We start from the raw sequence: 18,363 nt of genomic DNA, 5'->3' as shown, positions 1-18,363 counted from the left end.
ATTTAGGTACACTTTATTTATCTGTTTATTAAATAAAATTACTGAGGGTCAGATGGTGATATGGGAGATACAGAAACTCTTTTATTGCTCTCAGTACGACATTTTCAAAATCCTATGATTCCTTACATGAAGTATCTAAAATAGAGTGATCTGATTCGTTTAGTTACTTGATTATCGTCAGTAGCATATTCATCTGTTTAAAACAAACAACTAAAGAATCTTAGTTTAATTAGAGAGCTTCATTCGCCGACGCCGACCGTAAAGGTAATTTTTTACACCACTTGCACGATAATACCTTATTTCAATCATAATACCTACCTTATTTTAAATGAAGTCATTACAAAACGAAACAAAACCAAGCAGGGTTGTTATTTTGTTCTGTAATCCATAAACCCTATAAATTGAACTATAACGATTGAACGTGATTTGAACTATCATACCTACATCCCGCACCAAATTAACATTCTGTATTATCTCGTGAGGTGTGTAAAGTAGAGGGGCAATGATGTTTTGAAATCAATGATGGACAATGAATGATGTTTGGGCACACTCAAACCCCTCGCTACACTCAGGATTTTAAATTTTACGCTTAGGATATATCCCGGCACCCGCAACGGAAGACATTGCTTTACCCTCATTTTGAACAAACTACTATTAATGTCGAATTATATCAACAATTACAAGTAGTAATGCACATTTGAAATGTCATACCTAACTGTATTTTGTATTATTTGATTAGTTTCACAGGTGTGCTTATTCAATTATTAAGATCGTGATGCTTTTCGTATTAGCACAATGTATTGCAAGTTAGCGTATTGCCCCAAATTTTTCACAATATCTCGTATGTTTGAATATAAACGCACAGTGATAAAGAGTTTAGTTTGCAGAATTGGTTTAAACACCTGACATTGAATTTTGGATAAGAATATTGACCTAGACAAATTTTGCAACGGACTCGCTTGACGCTATTAGTAAGTTAGTTTTTAGGGATGGGTGCAGTGAAACATTTTAAAGTATAGTCTTATTATGTTAAAATGATAGGATTTTTAGTTACCGAGAAAAAGAGCATTATGGTGAGACAGGCCCATAGTAAATATATTTTAGATTGATCTGAATCTGATGGTTAAACCAACACCGAATTAAGATTCCAAAACTGTCTGCTGTGCAATAATACAAGCACGATTTATTTAAGTTACCTTTTTGTTAAACCAGATAGTTTGTAATCCGTTAGATGATGTATAATGTGGCTGTGTTAATTGAGTGATATACCAATATAATTAAAATAAATTATCATTTCGGTTTTATTCACATCAGGTGCGAGCTTCTACATTATTGCAATAGTTGTGTCATTGTTAATCCATATTAATAGATTCCCATCTAGGATAACTTTAGACGTAATTATGGTCATAATAAAGACAAAATTAGAAAAAATATTATGATATTTTTAAAACCTTAAGGCAGTTCATCTCGCGGATCAAAATACAGATAGCAGCATAAGAAAAACATCTATTTTCTTCGTTTTTCAAAGCAATATATCTCTATAAAGAAAAGGATGATAAACTCTAAAAATCTATATCTAATCTAATCTAATCTTAATCTAATCTAATCTTAATCTAAATCTCATCTAAATCTAAATCAAATCTAAATCCCTACTAATATTATAAATGTCAATGTAAGTTTGTTTGTTACGCTTTCATGCAAAAACTACCGATCTACTAACCGATCCTTATGAAACTTTGTACACATATTCTTTGAAATGTTAGAAGTAATATAGGATACTTTTTATCCCGACACTAAGCTAGGTTCCTTTGGGTTAGGGGATAAAAGTGTTTGACGATTTTACACCATAACTCCGACAAATTATAACCGATTTATATAATTATTTTTGTACTATAGAGGTTGTAATATGTGTTTATTTTGCCCAAACTTTGTGTAGATCTGATGAATGTGATTGGAGATAGAGGACAGAACTCCGCAGCGGACAGCAGCAAACCTCATTTAAGGCTTAGCGATACTGAATACTTCAATTTTTTTTTTTGACATAGAAAAGAACATATGCTACCTTTTATCCCGATTGCTTAAGTAGTTCAGTTCAGTAGAAAATTGAAAATTGATCACCAGCGTAACTTTATGTAAAAATGTAAAGTAGTTTTTCTTGTGCAAATTTCCTTCAATGGTATATTTTTTTACGATAGTTTTGATTTCCCCTTCATTTCGAGTAGGGGTCGTAAGAAAGACAATTACACTAAAATTTAATACTCTATTAAAGAAAGAGGTAAATTTTCCGAATACCTTCTTCCTATTTTTAACGCCCATGTGTAGGTTTTTAACGTTTGGGTTTTACACTTAAATATTTCTACGTCCGGCGACAGGTACTAATCAAAGCCTAATTTTCCAATCACGATGCGACTGAGGCCGTATGTGTTTGCATGTGCGTCGTATACCTTTCCACTTTGCGATGATAAATAAGATATTCAGTCTCCGCAGTCAGCTATACCATCCTTCCTTGTCTATTGTTTATATTAATTCATAATCATCAATCCATTACTGGCCGACTACAGGGCACTGGGCAATCAGGACGCTGTCCACCACGCTGGCCCATGCGGACAGTGGATTTAAAACACCTTCGAGAACATTATACTCAGACGTGCAGGTTTCCTCACGATGTTTTCCTTCACCGTTAAAGCAAGTTATATTTAACTGTGTAAATTAAAAACGCACATAACTCTGAAAAGTTTGAGGTGCGTGCTGGGGATCGAATTCAGTCCCCCACGAAAGGTAAACAGAAGCCACTACATAAGGCTATTAGTGCTACATTGTAAAGTCAACATCTCCTGAGGATGCTCCTGTTTCTGATCTGATCTATCTATCTTGTAATGAGGGCCGCTTCAGCGGATGCACTTGGACCCTCCAGGATCTTTTGTGCTCAAAGGATGTGCGTTGAGGATACATTGCCGAGGATCTGTTTGGTGTGGAGTAGGTATACGGATTGAAGTAATTATAAATTACACCATACAGATTCTCCTGCTGTTCGCGGAGTAAAGCAAATCAAACTTAATTTTCAAAGGCTGAAGATCGACTGTGTAAAAGGCTTCATAGTTAACAACAGCAGGTCACGTCTGCGTCTAAACTACAACTTTGCTAAAAACCATTTCGATCCCTGTGAAAAACACAAACAAATCTATCCCACGAGAACTGTCCATCTTTCCGGTATAAAAATTAGGCTGCGTGCTATTCCAGACTATCGCTGTGCAAAATTTTATTCAGATTCATTCTGACATTCTGCATTTACAATAGTAGTAAGATTTGTACTGTTTGTGTCCTAATTATATCTATTTGAAAGGATGCGGATCGACTGTGTGGAAGGCTACATAGTTAACAACATCAGATCACAATAACATGACCTTTAGTAATGAAGAATGCGGCCAAGAAGAAGTGCCACCACTTATGTATAAATTATTTACATAAGTGGTTGAACTGTAATCATCATTATCCTCAGTTTATTGACACCTCACAGGCTTCCTATGTCATAAGAGAAAAGGTTTTGGGGCCTAGACGGAATGCACTGTTGCAATACGAATGGATCTTATCGATTAATTATCACATTTTATGGCCATGCTCTATATTCAATCTATTGGTAATCTATATATGTATTACTTAGAAATGTTGTTATACTTACTGTTATTATGTACTTTTCTAAGTAATTAATATATAACTTTCTTAAACGGTTAAGGAAAACATCGTGAGGAAACCTGCATGCCTGAAAGTTCTCTATGATGTTCTCAAAGAAATCCACCAATACGCACAGAGCCAGGGACCCGTGCCCTGTAGGGGGCCGGTAAAGGGGTTTAAATGTTGTTACAAGTTGTTGAAAATATTCATTCAATTTTTAACGAAAAACTACTTGTTAATAAAAAAACACGGCAGGTTAATGTGCTCTCCGGGGCGTGGACATCATCAAATCTGAGGGCTGGGAATTCATAATTTCGTGACATTAACACGCAATACCTAACTTTTCTTTATTCCATTACAAGCCCGATTGCAATCTCACTTAGTGGTAACTGATAATACAGTCTAGTACCGGGTTAACCTATTACCGGGTGTACTCAAAATCACTTTCTACGCGGCATAGTACCGGTACGCAAATTGCTTGGCGTCACATCTTTGTCGGTCGGGTCAGCCTAAATATCTGAATTTTCTCTGTTCTGGCACCAAACCAGACCAGCGAAAATTCATAAATTATAATTTTTTTTATTTCCTCTGCCGGGGATCTAACCTGGGACCTACCACGCGATCAGCGTCAGGGAGGTTGACATAGTTTTTGGTGCGGTTATTATCGGACCCATTAAATCCAATTGTTTTATTAATTCCCGACGAAAATATATAAATTTGATGTGTGTGTGTGTCTGTCTGTGACATTGTAACTCCCGAACGTATGAACTGATTTTGATTTTATTTTGTTACATAAATACGAAGATCTTAACTGTACCACGCCAGTTTCGCATGCAGGTAATTTTAAGGTTTCTGTGCTGTACTGTGGGCTCAGGATATCGTGATATTTAATTAAAAATACATTGAAGTGCAATATAACAATCAAATAGAGCACCCAAGCCACAACCCATTTAATTGCAAATAAAATAAATTGAACTTCAGGAGTAATGACATGTAGATTGACAATTAAGTATTCTTACTGCAGCTATCACTACAAATATCATTATAAATCATGAATCACGGTGTCGATTTGAAACAATAAGATGTAGCGTGTGTCGCATAGCCATGGTTTCATTATAGGATGGTGGTCATAATATTCAATTAAAGGTTTACGAGCCACTGGAAAAAAATTAGACATCAAGAATGCAATATATATGTACAGGATTTGACGTAAAGTCATTGAAAAAGGCAAAGGGTTATGGCTTATCTATAAGCGAGAACCGTTAATCGTTTTCAATAGCTTCAAAGCAAGCCTAACAATACGTACACAGCGATGGAAAATAGGTTGTAGATATTCGTACTTACGTAGTGTTACGTTAATCGATCAACTCTTAAACATTGAGGTAACTAAGTATGCTAATCTTCATTTCTCAATATCTCCCGGTTTAGTGCAACTAATATCAACATTAATCGTCTTGTCCTTCCATTTCGTCAATCAAGGTTCAAACATACCCCTTTTGCTTTTGAAACTGTATCGTGCTGTGCAACAATTCACCTATTGAATTATTAAAAGAAATTCCCTTACTTTAGGTACATATTGTCTGAGAGTCTATTTTAAGTATAGTCGTATATTTTACATATATTTATGGCCGTGTTTATGTAATCATATTTTGAATTTATAAATGACAAGGTTGCTTAGGAACAGGCCGCTCTACTTTTATCTCACACAAGATAGAAAACAGATTGTTAAATTATAAAATGTAACTGCTGAATAATATTGGCGGCTTCTGCTCGGTAGAATCTGCCATCCGAACCTTTGGTAGATTCACTGCTAGCAGACAGAATTTGCGTTTAAAAAATGCTCTGTTTAAACAATGTCCTTTCTTTATATATTTATTTGTGTGCAATAAAGTGTTTCTTCTCCTTGTTCCTTTTGATTGCTCATGGTATCTACTACACATTTTACTACATTGATTCTCTAGAACTGTAGTGCTAAATCTGTAGTAAACATACATTCGATTCCCAAAACAATTCACTTGTACCGGAAATTTCTAGAGTCCATTAGCATTCTACAGCCGTGTGGCATAAGGAAAACTGGGGCTAAGGACGTGTCGGCGAAGATGTCCTCCTACTTAGTGTTTGCTGAATCTCTGATTTATAGACGGAAACCTACGGACCTTTTCCTCGTTACTGAACGATAATTAGTTTATGCCAATAGATGAGAAAACACGGGAAGGAACACTATTGTTAAGTCAATAAGAATTGTACAACATAACAGTGTTGTTACAATTAGCTATTCTAATTATGATGTTTCTCTTTAGATAGATATTTTCTCAGGTGAAGCAATCAGATGATGAAATGACTCACCTGGTTTTAAATCCCAATACTTTATTACTTTATTACTTTACTAATGTTATAAATGTCAATGTAAGTTTGTTTGTTACGCTTTCACGCAAAAACTACTTAACCGGTTCTCATGAAACTTTTTACACACATTCTTGGAAGTGTTAGAAGTGATATAGTATAATTTTTATCCCGACTTTAAGCTCGGTTCCTTTGGTAGAGGGGATGAAAGTGTTTGACGATTTTACACCATAACTCCGACAAATTATAACCGCTTTAAATAATTATTTTCATCAAAAACCCAAATCAAACGCAGACAAGGTCGCGGGCAACAGCTAGTAAATAATAATTAAATGATAACTGAATGTTATTGTAATGATTATGCCAATAAACTATTGTTTTTTCTTTACAAAGTCACAACAACAAAAAAGCCTAAGAAAGTAAAAAGTTAAAATTATTACGTCATTTTAGATTTCGCTGCAATAAAATCACAGTTGTGCTATTTAATACCAACTCTACCTATTGTATAAGAAAATTAAGGAGCGTATGTATGTAGACCACGTATGTTTTGTAAAAAATCTTTTCCGCTATTCTCTACTTCCGGATAGTTATTTTTTTACTAAATACAATTTTTTTATTTCAAGTTATATAGTGATATTTTAGAGTAAATAACAACAACTACCTATACCTTTTTTTTATTTCTCGTGGGGAAATCCTCGTGGATCCCACCGCGCCACGGGGAGGCACGGTGATTATGTCGGACTCGTACCGACTAAAACCCCACGGTGTTCCTACCAGTCGCCTGGTGGCCGGGCTACGGGAACGCTTTCGCATACATCCGCGAAGCAACTACATATACCTAACTTAACAATCCATGAATTTTATTGATAAGCTCAGTTACCTTTTTTTGAACTAACAATTTCAATGAATTTTCGTTAATACTTATTAATAGTGTTAATTAGTTCAAATTTTACCATACGCATTGGATAACATCGTGTAGGTATGTAAATAAACAGGAATATGTTCACATTAAAACAATAGAAATTCAATGTTATCCCTATCCCTATCTCTATCCCTACAAATATTATAAATGTGAATTTAAGTTTGTTTGTTACGCTTTCACGCAAAAACTACTTAACCGATCCTCATGAAACTTTGTACACATATTTTTGGAAGTGTTAGAAGTAATATACGATACTTTTTATCCCGATATTAAGCACGGTTCCTTTGGGAGAGGGGATGAAACTGTTTGACGATTTTACATCATAACTCCGACAAATTATAACCGATTTAAATAATTATTTTCATCAAAAAACAAAATCAAACGCAGACAAAGTCGCGGGCAACAGCTAGTCTAATATAAGACAATACGGTCTATTTCATTAGTCATTAAATTGTATATAAATAATAAGCTATTAAATTTACTGGTTGTATGCGTGTGGAATATTTGTTGTACATTTTTTTTTTGTAGGAATAATTTACGGACTCTGTTTCCATCAGCCTGAGTTGATATGATGGTATGATATGATGATATACGAGTATGGCTAAACCTCATGTGCCTGTTGTTACCGACATCAGTAATCACGCTCTGCAGATCGGAACTCAATTCTCACAAGATAGAAAAATGAATGTTAAAATGTAAAATATAAATTGTTGATATTGGAAAAGAGCAACTGCTGAGTTTCTTGCCGGCTTCATCTCGGTAGGATCTGCCTTCCGAATCGGTGGTAGTCACTTGACAGACTTGGGTGGTAGAGTCAACCAGACAAAATTGACGTTTCAAAAATGCTAATAAATTAGGTCTACTTGAAATAAATGAATTTTGAATTCGGTCAACACACCGACAATATAGTTATATGATACGGCCTCTGGTGGTAGGGCCTTCAGCTCATCGCGTTCACTAATCTATACACATATTATAAAGAGGTAAAGTTTGTGAGTTTGTGAGATTGTCGGGAGTATGTTGGGGGGACTGTGGATCTACTGCACCGATTTTGAAAATTCTTTCACAAATATTTTTGCTATATTAAAAAAAAAAACGTTTATTTCGTTTCTTGCATAGTAAAGATACGTGTTGCGGAGACCTCCTAGCAAGCATCAAAATATCTGTGTCAAGAGGCATCCCTCTTCCATAGCAAAGACAAGTTAAAATTAAGAAACAAAACGATTGAGTAGTGTGTCGATGTGTGTATGGTGTGTTTATATGTGTGCGTGTATACGCGCGTGTGCGTGTGTGCGTGTGTGCTTGTGTGGGAGTTTGTATGTACATGTTCTATGCTATATATTAACCTGTAAACTGAAAAGTCTGTGTATGCGAAAACTGAAAAGTGTTTCGTGGATTGACTGAAGAAATGTTGGATTCGCAAAGTAAGTCTGCGAAAAACGGTTGAAAGAAAACGTTTCTTACGAACGCTGCCTTAATGATGAGAATTATATGATTGAGTTCTATTGAAAAGTTGTAGAAATAGATAATGTCTACAAAAAAGTAAACGACAGCATATATTTAGCTTTAATACTAAATACGAAGGCACATTAGGTAGATTCCGAATTGATTTTGAACAGACTTGAAATTTGGTATAGAGTTTGTTTCAGATAAACGAACGGTTTCCACGAGATTTGTTAACGCAAACGAAGAACGTGCTACTACTTAGATAAGTATAATAATAGATAGAAAAGGGAGGTACGTTAGACGCACATATCTTCTTTAAAAGTATTGACAATGTAAGACGATGAACATGTCACCGAGTAGAGAAAAACAGCTAGCGGCTATAACCGTCCGTTTAAAGGTAAAAGAGTGACGTCAGTGAGAGCAGAGGATCCGTGAAGTGTTTGTCTCCTTCAATTATGAGAACATTGATTAGTGTAATTGAGCCATTGATAATGTGTACAGTGTAGGTACTTGATAAATAGCTACTGTTTGTTTCAACAATCTTTATGTATGAAAAGAAAAGTTTCTATTCATTGACTGACTGACTCATCGAAGCCCAGCCTGAACTACGCTAAAAATTTACTAAGAAACCGCTCTTTCAATATGCACAAGGAATAAGGTTGGATTTTTTGAGATTCTTATGAGATTCGAATAGGAAATAAAGAGGATTTATTTTTGAAGTTGCTTTATTTCCGTAACTATAAAGTTAGGACTCAAAATGATGCATGTAAGTAAGTAATCGTAATAAATTACATATTTAAAATAATTTTTAGGATACGTTTCTTTTTAAAAACTAAGGGAATAACTTTTATGTTACCTCGGAAGAATTTAATCCCATTTTAATAATTTTGATTCCACGTTTCCACGACGGCTCAAGGGAAATCGATATTACATTAATCATTAAACTCTTCTACATATCGAAAGCGTTTTCTCGCTAGTTATTAGTCGAAAGCCAAAGTTTTTGATAGTTTCATTGGTAGGTAGAGGAAGGATAGGAAATGTAACATTATGCTACGTACGAACCTTAGGTGCCGATTAAATAAAGTTATTGTATGAAATAGTTGTTTTTAGTTTTAATCTTTTTTATCAATAAAAATTATATAAAGTCGAAGCTAACTGAAAATAAGCGCTGGCCAATGCACAGCATACCTAAAGCAAAGTTATTAGCTGCAGGTTTTGTTAGATTTATTTCCGAGAGTTCCGTGCTCTGTAGCACGGAACTCCTGCTACATTGAGATAACTTTAGGCCGTAATCATCCACGCTGGTCAAGTGCGGATTTGAGGACTGTGAGAGCAATGCGGCAATGAGCAATTTATTACTAACATAAACAGATTTATTAATGATTTCTTATAAAAGTTCGTATTGGAAAGTAATCTAAAGTACCTAGCACGCGGATGAAGCTTTGGCTACTGCTAGTGTCTTAAAAAATTTATATATAGTCACTGCAATATATCCTACGGTATTTCAGTAGAAAGGTATGTAAGTCAGACGTCAGCTTCACATATTATAATAATTATTATTATTCAAAGAGATTTGCACAAGTCTTTGTCAGGGTGAATTTTAATAATTTTGACATTTGTGCAAATGTGTCTCACAAGCATGAGTTTTAATCGCTTGGTGTAATTATCCTTAGAAATGCTTTTGTTGTTGGTAACTGTTTTGCAAGAAACGTCACAACATTTGTATAATTGTTGCATTATTGATAAAATCTTTTGTTAAAATGCAAATGTCTTTTAATTAAGCCACGTGATAATATTTTTGTTGTTTCCTACTTTGCGAAATGGGGAAGACGAAGCTTTGTTTATTATAGAAGACGTTTAGAGCGTTCTTAAAAGTGGGAGGTGACGGGTTCTATTCGAGACAGGGTAGGCAAATGGGACTTTTTATTTCAAAATATCCAAGGAGCAAGTAGGTCACCTGATATTAAATGATCACTGTCGTCCATAGGCAGTGGCGTGCACAGGGTTTTTGACCAGGGTATGCATACAGCAGGTACATGGCATACAATTCGAAAATTCCCCTCTTATAAGAGTTATGTAAAATAATTTGGGTATGCAGTGCTTTTGTGCATGTATGAAGTGCACGCCACTGTCCATAGGCATAAGCAGCATCGGTGGAACTACGTTGCTTGGCTTTTACAACAAAATGGTTTATCCGCCTCTTAGTGTAAACATTATATACCAGGGCTAACCTGTTAGGGGTATGGCATATATATATATATATATATATATATATACACATTTTTTAGAGTCGCAAAAATCGTTTATATCCTGTCGGTTCCGAAATTTTTATAAACATATTTTAAAAAATTATAAATGTTATAAACCCTTTAACTTATTTACTATCCAAGTGGAATCATATTGGAATGCTAAATCGCTTGTCGTCTCCTCTTATACCGCATAGTAAAGTATATATGTCACAGCCGTCAACGAGCGTGGTAACGTATACGCTACATCCTGTCCAGACGATTATAAATTGAATTTTATTATCGATAGAGTAGACTTTTCTTTGAACAATTTATGACCATAGGGAAATATAATATCTATTTGATTAATACCAACATTAAAATTTGGAGTGCCAGAAGAAAAGAAAGAAGACAATGAATAAACAGCTGTCTGTTTACAAACTTTCGCAATCAAAATTACCTACGGTTTCATACCTGTTATACGGCTAACACCCTATGACAATGTCTCCCTATAATAATCGTTAGATATGTGACTCAGCACAGCACAAAATTATTGGTTTGAACATTTCACGCTAGGTAGTTAACACGGGTGAAACCGCGGAAAGCAGCTAGTTCCGCGTAAAGTAGACCTACCTGGAAATCGCCTTGTATGTTGTGTTGTGTTTTTGAACCATATATTACAACAATAAAATACAGTGAAATGATCAGTATTTACGTTCGCACACAAGTATGGTTATGACCAGTAAGTGCAGCCATAAAATATTAAAAATTTATCAATTTAATTCATAACATTGCATTAATAAGGAAATAAATGATGACAAATCGGTGAGGAAAATTTTATTATAGATATTTTAAACGCAAATAAATAATTGACAGCTGCGTCACGATTTTGGCAAGACGTTAAATTATTAAATTACCCAGGAGTGCCACAGTAAATATATTATAAAGATATTTGATGTGTGTAGTGCCCAGGTACTGAGAAGTAGGTCTGCAAGAGGTTACTTAAACCGCTAGCCTTGTCTGTCCAACAAGAAGCTCTTAAACTGCCTTTGAGGTTACTCGCAGAGGTATGTGATCCTCGCAGGGAAATGTCGATCGGAAACGCTAAATCGCTCTGCGGCACGTTTATGTCAGTAGCATGGTAACTAACCAGGTTGAAGCCTCCCACTAGATCAGACTATATAACGTTCAGAAATTACACACATGTATGTATTATATCAATTTTTGGACGATTTCGTTTCCTCTTGTGAGGAGGTCGTCATAAAAATTGATATAAAACTAGCTGACCCGTGCAATTTCGTTGCACCAAATCGGTTATAACCGGAAAACACAAATTAAATGACATTTTCTAAAAATGGATCCTAGCTAGATCGATTTATAGCCCCCGAAACCACCTGTTTACTAAGTTTCATAAAAATCGTTCGAGCCGATTCCGAGATTCCAATTATATATATACAAGAATTGCTCGTTTAAAGATATAAGATATGTTACTATTAATAATATTATCGATGGGTACTATCATTTGGCCCTAACCCAGCCGGGACACTAGTTTAATTTTAATTTAATTATTCATTAAAAACTATTATAATAAATATTTATTAATTAAATAAAAATGCAAATAAAATGCTAATTAATTTAATACAAAAAGTGGGTAAATAGTTAAACTATTGAAAACTATAACTTGATACGTCACAGTATCAAGTTATAGATAGCTATATTTTAAAATAAAATTAAAACGATCGAGTAACGGAATTACGAAATACTGTTGAAGGGTCTATAAGCATATTTCATAAGGAAACCTTTAAAAATATTAAATCAAAAGAAACATATTTATTTATCCATTAAAACTATGTAATTCAAAACATTCTCATTCTTATGACAACCCTATTGAAGATAAAAACCGACACGTGCATAGTATCTGTGCTACGCAAAGTCAAAGTCAAAGTCAAAAATATCTTTATTCAAGTAGGCCCATGGGTGGCACTTTTGATGCGTACATAAGAATTACACGGTAGTGAGATGATGGCGATAACCACATTCGTAAACTTAAAACTAAAGCTACGAGGGTTCCAAACGCGTCCTGGTCTAAGAAGAAGCCCACAACAAACTTAGCCGGGTGTGTTTTTTTGTTATCACCATCTCACAATGTCATTTTAAATTATTAGAAGAGCAACCTGGTTAGAGCAATAATTTACACCCAAGCTTTTTTATCGTTTACGTAGTCCTTTATACTATAATAGGACTTTTCTATAAGCTTACGTTTAATACAAACTTTGAACTTTTTAAGAGGCATCTCCAAGTACGCAATGCGTACCTAATAAAGTGACAGGAGTCACTTGATTTCACTTTTGAATATGATTTTAGGGCTGTATCTTTCTTCTAGTAAAAACAATTGCTTACTACTGGGAATTGTTTACTCGAAAACTATGAGCGTTTCGATTTCACAGATAAGCCTCAGAGACAGCAAATAATGTACCTAAATCCTCTGAAGTATTATATCGGTTTTCACTCTCACGTTGTTAACAGGCTCAACTAAGGAGCAACGCGTGAGTACTTCCCCGCATGAGCTATGTTACAAAAAGCTGTAATAATAGTATATTAAAATAGGAAAGATTAATAAAATAATTATTCGAGTTACAAGAAATGTTGCTTTTATAAAAACAGTTGTTATTAAGTTTTTCCCACGGTTTTATGGAGGCATAAGTAGTTATATAAAAGAAAAACATTTTTTCGGTATCACATCAAGGTTTAGGGCCCTAAAACCTCTCTCCTATTTACGAGCGCAGAGCTGATGATGATACATACTATGTCTGCAACCTTGAAAAAAAAGAGAAATTAAGTTTTGACTGCCCTACCGTATGACAGTGAATACACACGCTTAGTTCACTTAAAGTTATTTTGTTAAGTGTATATTCTAAATAAACTATCTAATTTAAAATCTCTTAAATGATCTTAATTGGCAGGTCTAAAATTTGTGCTCTCCTAGGGTCGACTAACGCTGCGCTTACCAGTTCGAGGCTGCCATTCCAGCACCTTGGGACCCCAACGTCCATCCATTCTCCGAACTATGTGCCCCGCCCATTGCCACTTCAGCTTCGCGACTCGTTGAGCTATGTCGGGAACTCTGGTTCTTCTATCTCCACATTTCTGATTTGATCGCGTAGATCAAATCAGAAATATAGATGATAGTCCGAGCATAGCTCTCTCCATCGCCCGCTCTGAGCCTTCTTATGAGGCTCATGAGAAGAGAGATTTATGTATTATTGGAGTTTTATTGGAATTATTGGAGTTTACTTCTTAAGAATAGATTTTTATAATACCTATTGTTTTGAAAAGTAACGTTTCAAGAAATAATAAAGATTCAAGAAAGAGAAACAAACACAATGTAATCGTTTTGATTCTCCTGTATAATTTGGTTTTTTAATCCTCTAAGATTTATATTATTTAAAAGATAAGAATTGTAATAAAAAACGTCAGCTAAGAGTCTGCGAGCGAGATATAATTTAATTGCGAGTTAATTCTATTTGTTTACTGATTACTCTCATGCAATCACATTATTCCAGTTACTGGACTGTAAAATCCTGGATAAATTTCCACTCACTGTACATAAAAATCTCGCAACGGGTTCTAGTTACAGGAGTGAAATCCACTAATTTTAATCTAGATATTCCAGCGCTTTACTGACGTAGATAGTAAATAATGGAGGCAATTTACAGCTAACTGTATACAGCAGCTGCTGTAATAAACAACAGTTTCCATTACTCCAGTAGCAATCCAGCGTTGTATTGCTGTAGAGACGAGAAGAGAGGTCACTAAATAGATGTTCTCACACCACCTCTCAAACAAAATAAGGTCAATATTTCAATGTATTCCTTCTCGTAGGTTTTTTCTTGTATCTGTGGAACTATACGTACTGTTTCATTGAAACATTTGTCCTGATAGTTCTTCAAAGTCTTTTACTCTACTCTATCTGTCATGTATAAATGAAAAGAGCCATTTCGAATACTAGCCCGCACAAATGGAAACACATACGGACTGTCAAAAAATTCCAAAACTTGCTTATGATATAATTATAAGTACAGATTGTTTACTTTTTTTAGGTTCTATGCTCTTCAAGTCATCGGCAATTACATTGTTGGATAAAACACGAAAGAGTATACTTACATAAGTGGCTCTACCTAATGAGGGGAAATTCGGTTCGCCGAAATGAGAGGGAAGACTTCCACAAATAGAAAATTAATAAAAAATTAAGAAGATCAAAATAAATGCATGCTATGAATGAAAGGCTACAAGAGAGGAGCAAACCAAATGCCAGAATAATTCTAGTTTTTCACTTCCTCAGATGAAATACTTCACTTCACTATTTTTATTAAAACAATAATTCAAATGTACAATTCATTTGGATTCGAGTGGAGTTACTTTATCAGCAATTTTTAAACGTCAAGTCTGTCTGTTTAAAATGACTCTACTATTAATTCGGAAAGCAAATGGAACCAATTTAAAAACTTAATTGCACATCTTTGATTGATTTGAGTAACCAAGTACATAAGGCGGAGCAACACTAATTATATATGACCTACTCTCTTCTATTATACGTAACATAACTAAACTAAAGAACTTTAGTTCTAAAAAGTACTAGGGAGCACACCTTGCTCTTTAGTTCAATTTAAAACGGCATATTTGAGTACACAGATCGGTTCATTTATTTAGTACCGCAACAAAATAAAACTACCTATAAAAAGTCGGGAAATGTACAATGACAGCTTATCTTATCTCTAAGCAGATTTCTTCCGAAAGCCCCCATGTGGGATAGTGGGTAGGTCCAAAAAGATTAATAGAACAAAAAGACAGGCACAAAAAATTAAAATACAGATCTATGTTATAATAAACACGTCAAGTCATTTAAAATATGGGACGTAAGTTGCATGTATAGAAAAATGTACAAACGGACTGTTCTTGTGACGTCCCATCATTCCGTTTGTGTTAACAATTAGATTTTTTATCGAGTACCGTGGAAAAATATAACAATAGATCGATACGTTAATGCAAAATGAAGGATTCTTTACAAATTATTTATAGCAATTAGGTAAATCAACAGCTTTGTTCGTACAGGATGAAATAAAAGAAACTAAATTTAAGACCCTGTGAACAAGCGGTGATAGCCTAATGGGAGAATATCACCGTTAGCGAATCCCAGAATTACTTGTTTCAACGGCGAAGGAAATCATCGTGAGAAAACCTGCATGCCTGAGAGTTCTCTTTAATCTACTCAAAGGTGTGTGGAGTCCACCAAAGCACACGTTAGTCCAGTAGTGGAGGCTATTAATGACTAAAGTTTGAACTTTATCGCTAACGTAGTGACTGTGTCCTCATTGCTTGTTTCTGAAGTTTTTAGAAGTATCTTCTTTTTCTTTGCTTACCCCTTAATCAACCGTTCTAATAGTTTTCCTAGGTATTCATTGATCAAAGACCAAAAAGGACCCCTAAATTTAGTGGTAATGTGGTACTGAGTGTTAACTATCGAAAAAACCTCTACTTAGTACTAAGCTAAGTCACTTGCCGCATGTAGCCGTTATCAAAACTTTAAAGTGGTCGTAATTTATTTTTCGTGGCTAATCTTTAGTAAATCTATGTTTATATAATACACCATATACATTTTATTCATCTAAAAAGTTGAGATAGAGAGTGGTTTTTTATGATTTCGGTACAACGTGTAACGGAATTATAAAAAACTGTTGGAGGACGTTTAAATATATTTCATAAGGAATCAATCACCCTGTAAACATTTTAAATCAAGAAGCATATTTATTTTTCTATACAAACTGATTCAAAACATTCTTAGAGTTTAAGACAGCCCTATTGAAGATAAAAGACCGATACGTGCATAGTACCTTCGCTACGCGACGCGTACCTAAGTGAGTGACAGGATTCACTCACGAGAGTCACTTGATTTTACTTTTGCATGTGATGTTCGGGCTGATTTTTTCAGTAAAAAAATGGTTAAAACTATGAGCGGATATCGGTTCCACAAATTAGTGTCAGAGACTGTAAATAATGTTCCTCTAAAGCCTCTGAAGTACTATTTCAGTTTTCACTGACGTCCAGCAGGGGACGTTAACGAAGACAACGCTTTCATATAACCTTAGTTTTAGGTGAATTTTACCTTCTCACGTAGAAATATTAAAAAATGAAGGAATTTGAATAATGAAATTTTTTCTGGTATCAAAGCCTATAGAAATTCCCACAATAAATAACTATCTCAAAGCAAATGGTTTAAAATTAAATTTAATGTAAAACGATATCTACTTAGAGTTTTTATAAAATAACTTCAGAAAAAAGTCCTTATCCATGTTGTTTTATCGTTTGTTATCTACAAAGGAGTTCGACAAAGAATTGAATTGCAGAACCAATAGCGCAATTTCGAAATAATAAAATGTCCTACATATATAATTGCTTGTTTTATAATTTATTGCTACATTTTCCATTGTTTATACGTATAGTTACATCACAACATCTACAATCCCTTAAGTGGATCGATAAACGTAAACTAGTGAAGTGTCAACTGTATTGAAAAGTGCATTTATTCACTTTGGTATCTGAGTGCAAGGTTACACATCGACGGCTAATGTATTCGATATCTATTAATTTTTACATACGCTTTTAATTATTTTCTATAAATTTCAAAAGGGTTCTAGATTTCATATAATTTTTTATGAATTTCCAATAAACACAATATAATTATTTTAAAAAATTAAATATGAATAAAAATTTAAATATGAATAAATTGAACAATTTATTATTTACTTTCGATTTAATTTAATTTCGATTAAATTTTCGATTTAATTTCGCAAAATAAACATGGTGTACATAAAATAAACATTATCGAAGTGAAAAAGGATATGATACAATTTCTAAAGCGGTTTTAAGGCCATGTGTCCTGCATAATGGGTGTAGACGTTATTGATAAACTACTCACTTTGGATTTCAAGTCTTTCCAGTTTTTCTTCAGCCCTTTGCGCCAATTCCAGGGGACTTTCTATATGGTAAAAAATACTCGCGCCGACCAACAAATACACTATGTGCAGTGCTAGCATACACGCCAATTGCTTTTTGGACATCATCTTGACTAGTTTTTGTTTAACTCCTTAATAAAACTATCTTGTAGTGCACGTTCGTAATTGTAACAAACGTTTTAAAATCACAATCATATTTCAAATGTCCATATCGTCGTTTTGAAAATCAAAACTTTGAACATTTTAAAACCTTTGGAATGTCCGTGAATAATATATTATTATTATGTTCATTTTTTATTTAAAAAGAAAGCGTAGCACTGGTTATCGGAGCGTTCATTGAAGACGCTTAAATGCACAACCACTTAAAAATTGTGTAAAACATTTTTAAAATCGTAAAGTTCGATTGGTGTAAATTTATTTTAAAAGTTGAGGCCACTTTCCGATTGGACGACGTTCGACCGAAGCGCCAGATTAGATCGAATGATTTTCCGGCGCGCGCGCCTACGGACCGTAAGCCAGCCGCGAATGCGTCCTTTTTTTATACGATCAGCTCTAAATGTTTGACTGGCAACTCGCATTAGCTCGTAAAGGATAATATGTAAGGTTATTGCCAGCATCATACTAATATACGTGTATGTGGATACCTCAATGATAATACTCGCACTAAACACTTTAAAGCGAAAGATTTCCGTTTACAACCGAAGATTATAAAGGATTCTGCGGCTGATAATGGTCGTCTAGG

The 18,363-nt window shown here is 34.5% G+C and overlaps 1 protein-coding gene across 1 annotated transcript in view; it reads right to left on the bottom strand.

Moving 5' to 3' along the window:
• Positions 1–18,160, bottom strand: part of LOC120631693 — a 30,933-nt gene extending 12,773 nt beyond the window's left edge. The window contains exon 1 of the mRNA XM_039901368.1: positions 17,585–18,160. Coding sequence (XP_039757302.1) covers positions 17,585–17,729 — 145 coding nt within the window. The 5' untranslated portion in view covers positions 17,730–18,160. The remainder of the gene's footprint in view (positions 1–17,584) is intronic.
• Between the last annotated feature and the right edge of the window lie 203 nt (positions 18,161–18,363).

Source organism: Pararge aegeria, chromosome 18 (assembly GCF_905163445.1).
Source record: "Pararge aegeria chromosome 18, ilParAegt1.1, whole genome shotgun sequence".
NCBI lineage: Eukaryota > Metazoa > Arthropoda > Insecta > Lepidoptera > Nymphalidae > Pararge > Pararge aegeria.
This window is presented reverse-complemented; position numbering and strand designations above follow the sequence as displayed.